This window comes from Megalobrama amblycephala, linkage group LG24 (genome assembly GCF_018812025.1).
Source record: "Megalobrama amblycephala isolate DHTTF-2021 linkage group LG24, ASM1881202v1, whole genome shotgun sequence".
Taxonomy (NCBI): Eukaryota; Metazoa; Chordata; class Actinopteri; order Cypriniformes; family Xenocyprididae; genus Megalobrama; species Megalobrama amblycephala.
This window is the reverse complement of record NC_063067.1, coordinates 2,294,179-2,312,431: the sequence shown is the minus strand read 5'-3', so window position 1 is coordinate 2,312,431 and position 18,253 is coordinate 2,294,179. Positions and strand designations below refer to the sequence as shown.

The window sequence follows — 18,253 nt, the reverse complement described above, 5'->3', positions numbered from 1 at the left end:
CTCGCCCGCCATCTCCTCCTCTGGAGTCAGAAGCGTCTGAGGTCGCTTCATGCCATTCTTGTCCCTGGTGTGCTCAACCATGTGGCCGATGAGCTATCACGAGCTGAGCTGCCAGGAGAGTGGCGACTCCACCCCCAGGTGGTCCAGCTGATCTGGAGAGAGTTCGGAGAGGCTCAGGTAGACCTGTTTGCCTCACCGGAAACCTCCCACTGCCAGTTGTTTTACTCCCTGTCCGAGGGAACACTCGGGACAGATGCACTGGCACTCAGCTGGCCCCGAGGCCTTCGCAAATATGCGTTTCCCCCAGTGAGCCTACTTGCACAGACCTTGTGCAAAGTCAGGGAGGACGAGGAGCAGGTCCTCTTAGTTGCACCCTATTGGCCCAACCAGACCTGGTTCCCAGAACTTTCACTCCTTGCGACAGCCCTCCCTGGCCCATTCCTCTGAGGAAGGACCTTCTTTCTCAGAGACGGGGCACTCTTTGGCACCCGCGTCCAGACCTCTGGAAACTCCATGTCTGGTCCCTGGACGGGACGCAGGAGGTTCTAGGTGACTTACCCCCGAGGTACTTAACACCATCACTTCGACACATGCACAGTCTACGAGACGTGCTTACGCCTCGAAGTGGAACCTGTTCGTCGAGTGGGGTTCTTCTTGCCAAGAAGACCCCCGAAGATGCTCGATCGGAGTCGTGCTTTCCTTCTTGCAGCAAGGGTTGGAGCATAGGCTGTCCCCTTCCACCCTCAAAGTCCATACTGCTGCTATCTCTGCATATCACGACCACATAGATGGCAAGTCTGTTGGTCAGCACGACCTGGTCGTCAGGCTTCCTTAGGGGGGCGAGTCGGTTAAATCCTCCTCATCCCCCTCCATACCCTCTTGGGACCTTGCTCTGGTGCTAAGAGCACTCCAGATTGCTCCCTTTGAGCCTTGCAGTCGGCAGACTTAAAGATTCTGTCTATGAAGACTTTGCTGCTGGTGCATTGGCCTCCATCAAGAGGGTAGGGGACCTGCAGTCATTTTCGGTCGACGAATCGTGCCTAGAGTTCGGGCCGGGTGACAGCCACGTGGTACTGAGACCCCGGCCTGGCTGTGTGCCCAAGGTTCCTACCACTCCCTTCAGGGACCAGGTTGTGAGCCTGCAAGCGCTGCTGCCCTCGGAGGAGGCAGACCCAGCCCTGGCTTTGCTCTGTCCAGTTCGCGCTTTGCGACTGTACATAGACAGAACCCAAAGCCTCAGGACCTCAGACCAGCTCTTTGTCTGTTATGGAGGCCAGCAGAAGGGAAAGGCTGTCTCCAAGCAGAGGATGGCCCACTGGATAGTGGATGCCATCGCCCTGGCTTACCAAGCTCAGGGCGTGCCCTGCCCGCTCAGGTTGCATGCTCACTCCATGAGAGGTGTCGCATCCTCCTGGGCGCTGGCTCGTGGCGCCTCGCTGACAGACATTTGTAGAGCTACGGGCTGGGCGACACCTATCACGTTCGCTAGATACTATAGCCTTCATGTCGAGCTGGTCTCCTCCCGTGTTCTCGCCACAGGTCAGAGGCACGGAGAGGCCCTGGCTTAGTGTCGGCTTGTTGCGCTACATGCGCTTCTTTTCTCCAGAGAGTCCCTACAAGGCAGACCCTGTCGAGTCCTCCGATATCCCTTCGGCAGCCGACGTGGCGGAGCGTCTGGCGCCAGGCCTATACTCCGTTGTATCCTTGAGAACCGGGTTTAGGCTGGGTTCCATATGTGTGACCCTACGGGGATCACATATGGTTGGTTCCACGGTTGCTCCTAAATGAAGCCTGTGTCTTTCCCTCTGGGAGAACCTACCCTTCATCGGGTTGGAGTCACCCCAGCTCTTCCATATGTAGCACAGCCCTACAGGGTTAGTCCATATGTACTTCTCCACATAACTCCTTCGGGGAAGGATGTGGCTTCTGCAGCGTTCCTTTCCCAGCGAAAGGGTACGCTTTCCCAGCGTTATCCAATAGTCTCACTGAATGGGTTTTGGGGAACAGCAGTGATCGACACTCTCTGTGTTAGCCCTGTCCCACCATCCTCAGGCAAGGGGGTTCAGGTGGCTTACAACAGAGCGCTGGAAGGGGGCAGCTCCTGTGGCGCTTTGGTAGGGATTCCTATTCGTCGGTCTGTCCGACGTACGTCGAATGTGACCGAATGAATGGGAACGTCTCGGTTACAAAGGTAACCCTCGTTCCCTGAAGGAGGGAACGGAGACGTACGTCCCGTCGCCACAGTCGCTGTACCCCGCTGATGCTGCCGCCTATCCGGTTCGGCTCCTCAGCGAAAACCTGAAGATGCAACGCACCTGCTGCTCATTATGATGCATATGATTGTATGCCAATGTGCATTGGCTCGTTTTAGTTACACTCGAAGTAGATTGGCCTCTCTAGCGAGATTCCTATTCGTCGGTCTGTCCGACGTACGTCTCCGTTCCCTCCTTCAGGGAACGAGGGTTACCTTTGTAACCGACATGATTCCAATGCACAAAATCTCCTACATGTTCCTCGATCTAAACTAAAGTCCAGAGGTGACCGTGCAGCGGTAGCTGCTCCAAATGCAACAGTTTACCAGTGTATTTGAGACAATTATCATCTCTAAATGATTTTAAGAAACAGTTAAAAACATATTTTTTGACATTGGCTTTTGATCAGGTATGAGTATTGAGGTATTGTCGCTGTAGCTGAATGTTGGGTGTGAGGCTTTTGTTGTGGTTTTTCATTTTTTATTTTATTGTACAGCACTATGGTCAACTATGTTGTTTTATTATGTGCTCTATAAATAAAGTTGGAGTTGGATTATGAGTGTATATAAGCAGCAGTCACTGTGTCATCCCAGCAACAGTTCTTCCAGCATCCCTCCTCCTCCCCATCTCCTCTATTTCTCTATATTCTCTTAACATTTTGTCCATTAAGTAAAATTCAGAGATGGGACCAAGTCACACATGTGCAAGTCTCAAGTAAGTCTCAAGTCTTAACCTTCAAGTCTCAAGTAAGTCCCAAGTATTTTTTTCTTGAGCAAGTCAAGTCCAGTCAAGTCACAAGCTATTTCAAGTCAAGTCAAGTCCTGTAGTAGGTCAAGTCAAGTCCAAGTCAAGTCACCTTATTATTATAATTTTACCTGCAGAATCTGATCTTAATAAAGTGAAAAGACAAGATATAAGTAACTGTCAGTAAATTAAAACAATTTGGATTTGCATTGTAAATACTCATGTTCAGTAAAATACATCATGGAATCAAACAAAATTGTAACTTTAAAAAATTGTTTATTTTTTACTTCTGCCAACAGTGTTTGAAATGTTTTAAATTTTCAAGATTGAGTCCATAAAACAAATAACAGCTTAACATCCAACAGACTCCTCTCTGAACACCTCCCTCTCTCTCTCAAACACAGTTTACATACAACATTAAACTTTGTTACATTTCTCATCTCTCTTTCACAACAGCTTTACTGACATGAAAGGAGCTTTTGTTGTAGTATTGTTGTTCAGAAAATGTACATTATTTGGCACTGTATTTGGCATATCATGGTTTCGATTTTAGTTTGTTGGGAAAATACAACTTAGAGACCATTTAAGCTATGTAGGCCTATGTTTTAAAATTTCGGTTTATGATGAAACGGTGGTGGCGGCACAGGGTCATTGGGAAACACTGAATGAATGTTTAGCTGACAAATGTGCTAAAGTTGTAATATCAGCTGCAGAGGCGCACCGACACTAAGTGGGGGCCCCAGGCAAAATTCATAAATGAGGCCCATCTAAAAGATTTTATAGTTAAAATATCTTTGTTACCTAGTGACTTAATTATACAACATATAACACAGTCAAAACGCATAACAGAACAAATTGTTTTTAATTTACAAAATTCGTCAACAAATCTTACTAATTAAATAATGTCAACTAAATAAATGTATTGATATTTATTTATATTAATGCGAGCTGGATAAACTAGGCAGGGCTCAATCCTTAGCTCAACACTAAGGATTTTTTCTACTGGCTCGGTCGGACCAGTGGTTCAAATTTTTACTTGCCCCACAACAAAAAAAATTAATAAAAGTAAAAGACAAGAAAATGGGCCTATAAAATAAGCATATTTATTGTTTCCGTTGTCTTTGTTACATTTAACCTAAATAAATAGGGTTATGACACCAAAAGCTACAAGATTAACTTATATTATAAATATTTTTAGACAAATAAACAGTAAGTAATCAAAGAGTAACAAATAATCAAATTACGAGTAATAGCACAAATAAATATCAAACATATAAATTAAATAAATGGTGCTTTTCAAGTTTTTCAGGTAGGTTTAAACAGGAGATTTTCAGGTACAGAAATTGTAATCAAATGTATAACTATAGAATTATAGAATAGATTAAGATTTATTAAAGTTAATCGGTCAAGAGAAGTTACACATGCATACAAATGTTTTAATGTTGAAAATATAAAACGTTAAAAAGCCTACTGTTACTTGAAATTATTAAAAAAAAAAATGAAGACACTTCAAATGTGTAATTAAACCCGCCAGTAGGTGGCAGTGAATCATTGTTAATGAGCGAATCCTTGAGATTCAACCGATTCATTCAAGCGGCTGATTCACTCAGGAAGTGTTGCTCAGAGACGCAAAACAATTCTGTGGACTTTGGAACTATTTTCGTTGGTGAAATACAACGAAACAGGTGTCTAAAATGTAAGTCACTTGATATTATGTTCTTGTTCATTAAACTGTACGCTGAATAAAATCAATATCACTTTTCTAATCATGATATTTGGAGAAAAACGGCGCTCTTTGTTTAATCTTCATGCTTCTTCATGCTTTCTTTTTCGCTTTTGCCTGCCAGACGTATATGTCCTCTTCATGTTTAATAAATTGAATTAGGCATTTTAATGTAGCCTAAGTAAGCGCTGCGCCAGTTTGAATGCGGCGGCAAAAGCATAAACAGCGTAACGAGAGAGGGGTCCCGATGCAGAGATGTCGCTGCGTCACTGCGTGTTATAATATTGATATTAACATTTCATATCATAACAAAAACCCTTAAACCGGACCGAACGAGAGTCTCGAGGCCTGTCGCTGCGCTGAGTGAGTGTCTGTGTTCAGCTGCGGTGTACGTGAACGTGCTGTTGAAGAGAAGAGAGAGAAAGCGCTGCCGGTGTATGGATGCCTGTATGCAATATATGCAAAGCCAAAGCGCAATGAAATAAAGCAACTTATGATTTCGGGGGTTTACATAGGCTATTGTCCAGTTTCATGTGCTCAGTGACAGTCATTACATTCGGGGCTTGACTCAAAACATTCGGGGGTGAAGCCCCGGCAAAATCGGCTGGCGCCGTCCCTGGTCATGACAACGCTATTCTCAGCCTGCGCTCCAGCTGAGTAATCAATCAACTTTATTTTTAAAAATAATTTATATATTTTATATTCAAACTGAAAACATGATGTGATTAACACTCAAGTCATTCAAGTCATCGTGTCTCAAGTCAAGTCAAGTCCCGAGTCTTTAACTTCCAAGTCCGAGTCAAGTCTCAAGTATTTTATTTTTTGTCAAGTCAAGTCACAAGTCATAAAAATAGCGACTCGAGTCCAAGTCACCAAGTCACAAGTCCCCATGTCTGGTAAAATTGGCTCAATTATTATATCTTGTTTTGTGCAAATAATTAATTCCATTGTCTTGGCAACTGGCTAGAGCAATAGCATGTTTCAGGGGCTTTAGCGTGAGCCAGAATCACCTTGAAATACGGTTCGAATGATCAACACATAAAAATTGCAGCATTTACATAAATAAACATCTAGAATTAAAACATTACAAAAATAAAAATCTAATTAATATTAAATCATGAATTTAAAACTCTTATTGTGTTTCAGTGACCCGTTCAAGGCAGCAAAATGCTACACCTGCACGTGATAGTGGGACAATTGTGTCAATGTTATAACTTAATTAATAACTTTTATAACAAACTTTTATAACTTAATTTTTATTGTTGTTTTTGCAAACATTCAACCGCCTTATTGCATTTGAAATCATGCTCACAGGCAATTTTTTATACCAACACTTTGCTTTTGATATATTAGTTCAGTCTCACTATTTTTATTCAGTGCTTTCTTTTTAACTGTAAAAATAATATAGAATAAATATACATTTATAAAATTTGTTATCTGGGTTAATTGTTTTAGGCCATTTCTCGATTTCAGTCATCATACAGTACATAACCCTGAACACCGGGGGTTCTGCTGGTTACTAAATGATTGAAATAAATCACATTTTCAGGATTTTTGGCTGAAAAAAATGGAATTCCAGTTTAATCCAGAAGAATCACATCCCTGATTACATAGTGGTCAGATTTCCAGGAATATCCCCTGACATTGATCCTGACAGCGATCAATATTCCAGTTCAAACGAGTGGGACAGTCCACATATTGCTGAAGATAATGCAGATATTCAGATAAATCACATCAGTTAAAGAAATTAAATCAGGTTGATCTGCAGAGCGAGTGAGAGCATCATTGTTCTTCACTATTCTCTCCGCTGCAGCGTCAACGTTCGGTCCGGGAACATATGACAGATCTGACTGAACTCCAGCAGGAGATAAAATGATCTGAAATAAAGAGTTAAAATCTCCAGTGTGCACACTTCCACCCGAACACAGTATTGTGTGACCAGCTATTGTCAAACACACACAGCTCCTCCAGTGGATTGAAATGAGCTCGTCTCGTTAGGCCTGGGGTTTATGATGATCTTTGAGTCAAGTTTCTGTAGGGAAAATGAGTTTACTCTGTCTGAATTCACAATAATGTTCAGCTCTTAGCATAAGTTCATCTAGTTTGTTGCTTATTGAACACATGTTTGACAGGATAATGATGGGAAAAGAAACCTGTTCTGGTGTTTCCAGTCTGTGTCTCGTTCCTCCTCTATTCATGCCTGTTTTTTAAACAGAAAAATGTCATTTTGGTGATCAAATATGAGTTAAAGGGATAAAATTATTAACTACAGGGAGAATTTAACAGCAAAAATAACATTTTTTACACTGAATAATTATTGTTACAGCTTTAATAAAAACACAGACTTGACATTTCTGCTTTTAAACCCTCTGTTATGATCGTCTCACAGACCTTCATTGTAAGTGCATTAATGTTAAACACATTCTGATTCACAAACTGATGAACGATCAACATTTACATTCCACTGATGCTGTTAATAGAGAAACTCACTGAAATATTCCTGTTACTAATTCATCATTATATTGTCATCTGTGTTCACAGAGTTGAAGTTTGTGCAGAAGTTTGCAGGTACAGTGAGACTGACACCAATACACTCACAATACTTTTGATTATAATGTGTTTTATACACATGAAAATGTTTGTTCTGAAGTTGATTGATAATGTCTGATCTCTCTCAGTGGATTTGACTCTGGATCCTGATACAGCACATCCACGTCTCATCCTGTCTGATGATGGAAAACAAGTCCGTCATGGAGACATTGACCAGGACGTCCCTGAAAACCCAAAGAGATTTGATGCCTGGTTTTGTGTTCTGGCAAAGCAGGGATTCAGTTCAGGGAGATTTTACTATGAGGTGCAGGTGAAGGGAAAGACTGGGTGGACTTTAGGAGTGGCCAGAGAATCCATTGACAGGAAGAAGCATACATGGCTGAGTCCTGAGAATGGATACTGGGCTGTGACTCATTGGAACGAGAATCAATATTCAGCTCGTGGTAATCATCTTGTCTCTTTATCTCTGAGAGTGAAACCTGAGAAGGTGGGAGTGTTTGTGGATTATGAGGAGGGTCTGGTCTCTTTTTATGACGTGGACTCCAGATCTCATATCTACTCTTTCACTGGTCAGACTTTCACTGAGAAACTCTATCCATATTTCAGCCCATGCCTTAATGATAAAAAGTAAAAACTCAAAGCCACTGATCATCACACCTGTCAACTGAAACAAACAAAAAAAAAAACATCAAATCTGATGAAATATGGATGTGATGTTTTTAGAATATGTAAATAAAATCCAAATAAGAATTTTCACAATCAAGTAGATTTTACTTACAAATATAAAGAAAATTAAAATGTGACACAAGTGCAAAAAAGAAATGTATATTCAGAAAAAATCTGTGACTGACAAAACATGAACTATAATGAAATATTTGTGAGTTATATGTACATGTAAATGACCAATTTGTTACACATCTCTATATATTTCTTTTGTCTTTCATTAATACTTTGTTTTTCAAATCAACTATGAAATTGTTTCTACATGTTATTTTGTAAGGAAATCTCTGAAGCCATTTTCTCTCTCCTCTCCAGCTGTTAATATTGAATTACTTGTGAAATATTGTGATTTTTGGTTTATATTGTAATATCTGAATAAAGACAAGAGTTCAATTCTATAACTGATACTGATTATAAACTAAATTACTAATAAATATGTAAATACACATTTGAGAATGATTTGAGTTCATGAACATCTGCTCACAGAAACAACAGACAGAATATGAATAAAACAGGATCTTTATTGTTGACTTTCATCAGTTGTGAATGAAAATACTGAATTATTATTTAGTGTAGATGATCATTAAATCTAGTAAATATTCTTCAAGAGAAGTGAGAGCATTAGAAAGCTTCACAATGAAAGAGTTTTTCACTTTGGTTTGAGCACAATATCGGTGAATCCGTGAACCTGAGTGAGCTGACGGCAGTCCATCGATGCCAGGAGCTTCTGAGAGCCGGAGACGGTGGGAACAAACTTCATCAGCACCAGTCAGAGAGGAACCAGGAGTTCAGAGAACAGAGCCAACACTGGATCAGATCTTGCCATGGATAATGATGATGGTGCAGATAGTGAATGTGTTGAACCTGAAGAGATGACAAACCGAGCTGTTGAAAGATCAGATCCGAATAATCCAGTTTAAATCAGGATCACCAGCTGCTCTCAACATACTCACCTCCTTAATACACATCTGCCATCTGAATCTTTAATGCCATACCAGACCTTACCCTGTGTGTGAATACTGAAAAAAGAGTAATCAAAGAGTAAATGTGTTTTTGAGCTGTAGGCAAAAGTTCTGTTTGGAGATTCTACCGTTACAGCACCTAAAACAAACTAGATGTTTCACTCCAAACCTCACATTTTCTTTGGTTTGCACCAAAAGAAATTCTCATCTAAAAAAAAAAAAAAAAAAAAAATTACAAAGCATCATCTTAAAATAATTTCATCATTCTCAGATTTGAAATACACGTAAGACTTGTGTCTTTAGCTACAATGAGCTTCTAGACTCTAACGGTTTCCTTCTATGTGCCAAATCTGCAACACAGATTCCCAGTATTGTGCTCAGTAGAGAGTTCGGTTGTTTAACAAAAGTATAGCAAAACCGATTGTTGAGGAATTACATTTTACAGCCTGTGTATGTAAAGTGAGGAGAGATTAGGAGATTATGGGGTTAGGACTAATGACTATTGTGCCACTTCCTCTATTCAGGAGGAGTCAGGAAGGTGTATAATATTCTAATCTTTGATTATATTATCTCAGGGTCTGATCACTACTGTACCTCCTAGGCTGAGACAGTATCAGAGTTTAAAGCAGTCCTCATTCTCAGTTTATTATTTCTTGCAAAGGCAAAAGCTAAATACACCACTCTATGCCAGCTAATCTGGAAGTTCCATGGGCCAGAATAAACAATTACATTTTAAAGGGGCCATGAACTGAGAAATCAAATTTTCCTTGAGATTTTGATATATAAAAGATCATCATACTTTAAGAATATCCTGTAAGTTTTAGAGCTGAAAACTTCCTTCCAATAAAAGCTTTTATTGACACCAGACCCAGCAAATTACAGGATTTACAAAGTGGGGATCTATGACGTCAAAGGGCAGCAAGCACCGCCTCTGCAGAAGAAGATCAACGCCTTCTTCATCACTGCCTGTTTAGCCCCGCCCACCGATTTGCACATGACATGCAATAGAATACCTAAGTAACATAGGCCTACGTGGTGCTAAACCAGATCGAGCTACCAAGCAATAAACATGCCGATTACAAAATATTGTGCAGTGCCTGGACTCAACAGTAATGCAACAACATGTCAGTAACTGTGTTCATTCTAATGCCTGATCTGATATTAATGATTCATGTACCGTCAGATGTTCTTTGTCTGTGTATCAGTAAAGAAGCCATATCATCAGTAGAGCTGATGATATGGCACGCACACACGGTTGGTGGGGCTCCGTGTTTGCTGCACTTTTTTTTGGATTAACTCATCTCTTTTTTAGATCCACACATCTTAAATATTGGTTGATCAAGCTTTTAACACCGACGCAATCACTGTTGATATTTAACAAAAAACAAAGTTTATGTGCGCGTTCTGAACAGAAACAACTTGAACGCCAGAGACAGCATACAAACAAACAATGCTATCTGAGTCTCTACTTGAGTTTTTATTTGCTGTTCATCTGTACTACAGCGGTATTTTTCACATTTTTTGCCTCTATGACTGGATCTCTACAACCCAGAACTCAACCAGAGTTTATAAGAAATGATCAAATATCAAGCTTTTTTCCCCAGAAAACACATCTGTATAACTTCGGATACGGACAACTCATCATTTACCGCTCTTTTTTAATCTTTGATTCAAGGCGCACTTTACGCACATCAATATGTTACTCCAACCGCATTAAAGCAAATAAATCTTATGCGGTATCTTACCTTTTCCTCCTGATGCTGCTGGCGGGAGATGTGCAGCTCAATCCGGGCCCAGGGCTTGTGGGTGAATCTGTGGGTGCACCTGCTGGCGGCGTGGCGGGCCTACTTCCCCGCCAGCGGGTGGAGTTTCTTGCCCTGGATGGCGCCGGTTCGATCGGCTCCATGCTACCTGGAGTGCTCGTGGATTTCCGGTCTCTGTCCGCCGGCGAGGATGGGGCCTGGCGTGGGGACCTGGGCGTGCAGCTCCACGAAGGTTGGAGGGACGGCGGAGAGGCCGACCTGCGCGGTTGAGGGGTTGACTGGGGCCGGACAGACGGTGGATGACGGGTTGGTCTTTGTGAGTGCCCTGAACCGCTCAACTAACAGTGCTGGTCGGCGAAGAAGAACTGACCCCGACAAAGTAAGATCAATCCAAACACAAGCATTGACTAAACAGAGACAAACTTTATTCTTTCAGACTGTTAATCATGCCAGAGTGGTCTGGGATTCCACGGTAAAGCCTAAAAGGTATTTTAGGAGGTCATTTAAACATCAGAAGCTTATTTCCCAAGCGAGATGAGATCAGGATATTGTTGTCTGAGTCCAACATCGATTTTTTATGTATTAGCGAAACTTGGCTGCATGATAAAATTCCAACTAACATAATTGATATTCCAGGGTATACATGTTTTAGAAGGGACCGAACTGTGGGAAGGGGTGGGGGTGTACTGATATATATTAAGGACACATTCAACGTAAAGCAAATGTATCCAACTGTTGATGTGTCAACTGAATGTTATGTATTAATGTAATATTGTCGCAAAGTATGCAATTTCATATTTTAGTATCTGACCATAATATGATTTTAATTGCAAGAAAACTGACAAAGAAAAGAATGACTAAATTTCTAAATCCAAATCGGTACCTGTTTAAACTTGAAATCCCTCGTAAAAACCAGATTGAATTTGAGAATGAGTTAAAGGGTGTTAACTGGGATGGGCTTCAACAATATGATCAAGTAAACGATTGCTGTAATAAGCTTATGTCCACTATTGAGAGTATTGTAGATAAATACATTAAAAAGCTAAAGAAATCCCAGAGAAAATTTCAGTTACCATGGATGAACGATAATATCCGAAAGCTGATGAAAAGGAGAGATCTTGTCTTGAAAACTTTTATTAAGACCCGAAGGGACACTGATTTGAAACTATTTAAAGGTTTGCGTAACCAAGTTGTCAAAGAACTTAGAATGTCTAAATCAAATTATTATACCCAAGCTCTAACAGAGGCTAAAGGGAACGGCAAATTAATGTGGAAACAATTAAACAGCCTATTAAATCCAAAGGGTAACACCACCCAAACAAAATATGAACTTAAAATGGGTGAACACACCATCACTGATAATGCACAACTTGCTAATGAATTCAATAATTTTTTCATACAGTCTGTTAACAACCTAGCATCAAGCTTTCCATGCTGTAACGATATAGGCCTAACAAAAGTAGACCTGCTTGAAGGTCAAGATAACTCATTCCAGCTCAGGGAGGTTGGTCAGACAGCTGTTCTGAAAGCTATACAGGACTTAAACACCACCTTCTCAAAAGATATTTTTAATTTAGATACAGCTTTTCTTAAAAAATATAGCAGCATTCTGGTCCAGCCTCTCACCAATCTTGTTAATATCTCCATTAAATCTGGGCAATTCCCAGATGGGTGGAAAAATGCTCTAGTAATACCGATTTTTAAATCAGGAGATGACAAAATGTCTTGTAATTATAGACCTATTAGTCTTCTCCCAGTTTTGTCTAAAGTTTTAGAAAAGATTGTTTCAGAACAACTCATGCACCATCTTGAGACAAATCAGTATCTGAGTACTCTGCAATTTGGATTCAGGCACAACCATTCCACAGAATCCGCAATTTGTCTATTAACTGAAAATATCAAACAATCACTTGACCAGGGAAATGTAGCTGGTGCTGTGTTTCTAGATTTAAAAAAAGCATTCGATACAGTAAATCACAATATATTAATTTCTAAATTAGCTAAGTTCAATTTATCCAAAAAAACATTGTCCTGGTTTGAATCATATTTAAAGGGCCGTGAACAGTGTGTTGTGATTAATAGTGTGAGATCCACTTTTCTTAAAATTAAAACAGGTATTCCTCAGGGCACGGTCTTGGGACCCATACTCTTCAGTCTATATATTAATGACTTACCGGATGTAGTATGTCCAGATATAGGTCTACTGATGTATGCAGATGACACAGTGGTGTATGCATCTGCTGATGCATGTATCTCTGTGGCTGACAAACTTAATACTAATTTAGAAAGAATATCATCTTGGCTGGCCTCATCTTGTTTAACTTTAAATACTAAAAAAACAAACTCTGTCTGCTTTTCTATTCAAAAACTACCTCTAACACAACTCTTGAACATAAAAATTAATGGGGAACCTATTGAACAAGTACCTGAAGTGAAGTATCTTGGAGTAAATATAGATTATCAGTTGAATTTTAAAAGTCATATTAAGAAAATCTGTAAAACTGTTAGGGCCAATTTAAGCTGTTTTATGATGATAAGAAACTGTCTGACTCTTGACTGTGCTTTTATTTTTTTAAATTCTATGATTCTTTCACATATATCTTATGGTTTAACCACATGGTCCCAAGCTCATCAGTCATCAGTTAAAATCATAGAGTGTCTTTACAATCGAGCTTTGAAAGTTCTGGACAAGAAGAGAATGAGGTACCATCACTGCCAAATTCAAAGTAAATATAAGATTCTAAGTTTTGTTAATTTTATTTCTCTGCATCTGGTTAAACTGGTCTTCAAATGCTTAAATGATGCTGCTCCACTACCGCTTTGCAAAATAATAACAAGACAGCAAAGTACTAGATCCACCAGATCTGCTTCTAAAGTCAATTGTAACATCCCTTTTCGTAGAACATCATTTGCCCAGGTTGCTGTTTCAGTGAAAGGGGCAAAATTATGGAATGCTCTGCCAGATCATTTGAAATGTATCACGACATTGGCCACCTTCAAAAAAAAATCAAATTGTGGTTAATTCAGGAACAATGTTGTTCTCATATTTAGTCCTTTGACTTTGCCCTTTCTGTATACTTTTAATCCTTCTTTATTATTTTCTATTAGATTACATTTTTATCTTTTCTCTTTCCCGGTTTTTATTAATGTTGATGTTGATGTTAAACTGTATTGTTTTTTTTGTTGTTTTTTTTTTTTCTCAAAAAAGCCCTACTAGGGACAAGTGTTGTAAATTAGCTTTAAGCTAAAAACATTATGATACATGCATCAGATGACTGTCAAAGTTTATCTATGTTATTTGTATCTGTCCCTATCTAAATAAACTTAACTAAAAAAAAAATCAATCCAGTGACTAAATGTCAACTTGCATTGTTTCTATTAGTAGGATGAAAAATTATGGTGATTAAATTATATAAAGAAAGCAATCAAGAAAGCTCCCTTTGTAATCATTGGAGCAGCACATGCTGAAGCTGTCAATCAAACAGCATGGTATCTCATTGATACATGAGTTTAATTACTCGCCGATACCGATGCCAGAATTTTTTGTGGTATCGGTGGTATTTCCGTTACTAGTATCAAAATCGGAACAACCGTAGTTTCTAGTCTTGCCCTTACGTTTTTTCCTCTTCACTGACCGCGTCTTGCGTTTTTAACTGCAAAAACACTTTCTGTGTAAAGCCCCGGGTATACTTCACTTTCCGCGCCCGGACGCGTCACGTCTTTCAAAGTATACTAAACCAAGGATGTGCGCAGATAACAGAGTTCGACACATACGCAGTGCAATTATTACGTCATGAAAATTACGTCATGCGGACGGTGCACAAACGCGGACGGCTGATGTATACACAGGGCTCAAAACAAGGCCTTAACCGTCCTGAACATTGTATGTCCTGTCTATTGTAGTTATTAGGTTAAGTAATTAATTTAAACTACATGCAAAAAAACATTAAAAAAAATATATATATATATATATATACATACATATATATATAAAATGGTGACGTTTATATATAATAAAAATAGCCTACATTCTTATTTGTATGTCTAATGTCAAAAATGCAAAATTTCGTCTCGTCACATTCAGTCTAGCCCTTAAGTTTTTTCTCTTCACTGACCGCGTTTCGGTGTAAATGGTGTAAAAACACTTTCTGTGTAAATGGCCGGTAAATATAGAAATAGCTGTACAACTAAATTTAGTCAGTTTTAACTGATTGAAAAATAATAACTTTACAGTCAGTCAGTAGGTCTAATATATCAGTGAAGTAAATATGAAGAGACATTCATTATAATATACATTAGCCCAGGGTGCGATTTGTGAAAAAACCAGAGGGGGGGATGTTTTGAATTTTGTATTTTTTTTTTCCATACACGTTTACCTCAGATTTCATTAGATAGAATACAGGCAGGGCTGTACACAGCGTTTAATTACCGAGGTCAGAAAATGTATTATGTTAGGGGGGTTCGGGGGCATGCTCCCCTGAGAAAATTTTGATTTCCTTAGTGTACATATGTGCATTTTTAAGACGTTTTAAGGCCAACAAATTGGATAACAGCTTTAAAACCATGTCAACAAATACATATATGCACAGTTTTGAGGCATCTTTAATCGCATGCTTGGTAATTTCATGACTTAACTTACAACAGAACAACGACGGTCATTGCGTACCGACATAGCCTGACAACATCTCATCAGACCGCAGTTCACTGTTGTTCAACTGAAGCTCCCTCGTCGTCACCTGCACCTTTTCCGTGCGCGTTTGACTGGCGCCTGGTGCTGAGGCGAAGTCGGAATGCGCGTCTGAAAAGTTTCCTGTTTGTTGTGGTCATAAAGAGACAGTTCTATATAAACGCAGTGTTTTACTCAGCGATGTGTTTTTTTTATTTTTTTTTATATTTTTTTTTGTTGGTATTTTAAATGCTCTGTTGGAGGTTTGTGGAGTAGCATCACCCGGGAGGGATATTTTTTTATCCCCCCCGGGGATAAAAATAATTCAGCAGAGGCAGGGATACATAGACCAGAAGGGGGGGAATCCCCCCATCCCCCCTACAAATCGCACCCTGCATTAGCCTAAACTCCCCGTAATTCGCATCTTGATAGCACGCAAATATTTCTGTCAGTTTTCTGCTCATGTGATTGTCAGTCTCCGCTTTCCGCAACAGACTGAAGCGCCTCATGAACGCGCCGCGCCGTTACTTTTAGCTAAAAAAAGAAAAATGACATTTACTGGTGTTATTTTATTTTATTTTTTGGTTGGGGCATTAGGCCTATACTGTCCTTCATCAAACTTCTCCATTTTCTCGACACATGATAGGCTACAGCAGGGACGTGCACAGACATTTGGGGGCAGGGGCTCAAATGGAAAAAAGGGCACTTCTCATAATTATTTATTTAAAAAAAAATAATAATAATAAACCCTTAAATATATTAAGACAACTCTGACTTCCCTTACACTCATGCAATTGTTTTACACTCCACAGATTTCTACAAAATAATTAGTTCACATATAGATGTTACAGGTAGCTGGTGTAGAGATGAGGCAGATACGGATTTCCACAAATATAGATACTACTTTAATAAACACAGGCAGGAAACACCAAACATACACTTTAACACAACAGAGAACGGACCGGGAGTGAAGGGAGTGGGTCCATTATAAAGGTGGTGCTGACGAGGGAGTCCAGGTGACGAAGATCAGTGAAGATGGGGAGATGACGAGGGAAGTGAGTGCAGGTGTGGAGAACAGGAGGATCATGGGAATTGTAGTCCAGGGAGACAAGGGATCTGTGACATTACCCCCCCCCCCCCCCTCCCGGTATGATCATGCCGGAGCAGGGGGAGGAGTAGACTGGAGTGGAGGTCTCCAGGGTGGGTCCAAGAACCATGGCGAGTCAGGTGCAGCAGGCTGCCGAAAAGGCATGGAGTCCAGGCGATGATGAAGGTCCGGCGGAGACTGGAGATTGCTTGGGCTTTCTTCTCTTCCTCCGCCTTCTGGACCCAGCAGAGGAGTGTGGGTCCAGCATGGAACAGGCAGGGAGTTCACTGGAGGGGTATGCGGAGGAAGACGGAGGCTGACTGACTGGCCCGGCCAACTGTGTTTCTGGATGGACTGGAGACAAACACTCATCCTGAACCTTATCAACGAGGAATGTGATAGTGTGAATGTGAATGTGAGAATTGATAGTTCGCTTAAGGAGAAACGATAATCAGATTCATCAAAACGGATAGTGTCGTCATCCAGTCCATCCAGAAACAGGGAGATTAAACAAGCATCAGGCCAGTCAGACAGAAAAGCGAGCTCAACGAACTCCTCCACATACCTCTCCAGCGAATGACCAACCTGCAGGAGCCCGATGAGGCGATCGCCGGTTGACAGAGGAGTGGGAGGCATTGGAGGAGCAGGAGCCAGGGAGCAGAGGAAAGTCTCCATTCCTTTGTGGAAATCCAGCGTTTAGGTCCGTTCTTCTGTTACAGGTAGCTGGTGTAGAGATGAGGCAGATACGGATTTCCACAAATATAGATACTACTTTAATAAACACAGGCAGGAAACACCAAACATACACTTTAACGAAGATCAGTGAAGATGGGGAGATGACGAGGGAAGTGAGTGCAGGTGTGGAGAACAGGAGGATCATGGGAATTGTAGTCCAGGGAGACAAGGGATCTGTGACATCTGTGACAGCGCCCTGGAGACCTCATGCCGGAGCAGGGGGAGGAGTAGACTGGAGTGGAGGTCTCCAGGGTGGGTCCAAGAACCATGGCGAGTCAGGTGCAGCAGGCAGCCATGGCGGGTCAGGTGCAGCGGGCTGCCGAAAAGGCATGGAGTCCAGGCGATGCTGAAGGTCCGGCGGACCATGGCGACACCGGCGGCTCTGCCGAGCGAGGTGTAGACGGGGCTCCAGAAGGCCGCAGTGGAAGCAGGACGACATACAACAAAGGGAGAACAGGAGGGAGTGAAGAAGCCGACAGAACTGAGGGACGGAGTGTATACGGAGGAGTGAAGTCCAGAGGTGAGGGTAGGCTGATGAGTGACCAATGTTCGACCGGAGGAAGGATGGAGACTGGTGAAACTGGTGGACTGATGGGCCACGGTGGAGACGAGGGATTTTGGAGCCAAGGTGGAGGTAATGGGACAGAGGGCCAAGGTGGAGTACTGGACGAAGAGGCTTGAGGTGGAGGTGCCGTGTGGAGACAAATGGGAGGAGGTGGGAGAGGGAGGCAGGGAGGGAACACAGTTCTTGGGCTGGAGACCAGTGGGGAAACACAAAGTTCAATGTTCGTAACGGGCTCTGGAGCTGAGGGCTCGGCGGCTGAGACTGGAGATGCTGGCTCGGCGGCTGAGACTGGAGATGCTGGCTCGGCGGCTGAGACTGGAGATGCTGGCTCGGCGGCGGAGACTGGAGATGCTGGCTCGGCGGAGACTGGAGACAGGGATGGGCAGTATTTCAGATACATGTATTTAAAATACGTATTTGAAATACAAAATACTATTTTGTATTTTGTATTTTAAAGCCTTTGGAAAAAATCTAATGTAATTTGTA

At 41.3% G+C, this 18,253-nt stretch overlaps 1 protein-coding gene across 7 annotated transcripts in view; it reads left to right on the top strand.

The window, feature by feature from the left end:
* The window catches only part of LOC125260281 (zinc-binding protein A33-like), a 100,596-nt gene extending 92,161 nt beyond the window's left edge, over positions 1-8,435 (top strand). For all 7 annotated transcript variants that reach the window (XM_048178569.1, XM_048178567.1, XM_048178570.1 and 4 more), the window contains 2 exons: positions 7,261-7,287; positions 7,398-8,435. In XM_048178569.1, the coding sequence (XP_048034526.1) occupies positions 7,261-7,287; positions 7,398-7,900 (530 nt within the window). In that variant the 3' untranslated portion in view covers positions 7,901-8,435. The remainder of the gene's footprint in view (positions 1-7,260; positions 7,288-7,397) is intronic.
* The last annotated feature ends 9,818 nt before the right edge of the window (positions 8,436-18,253 follow it).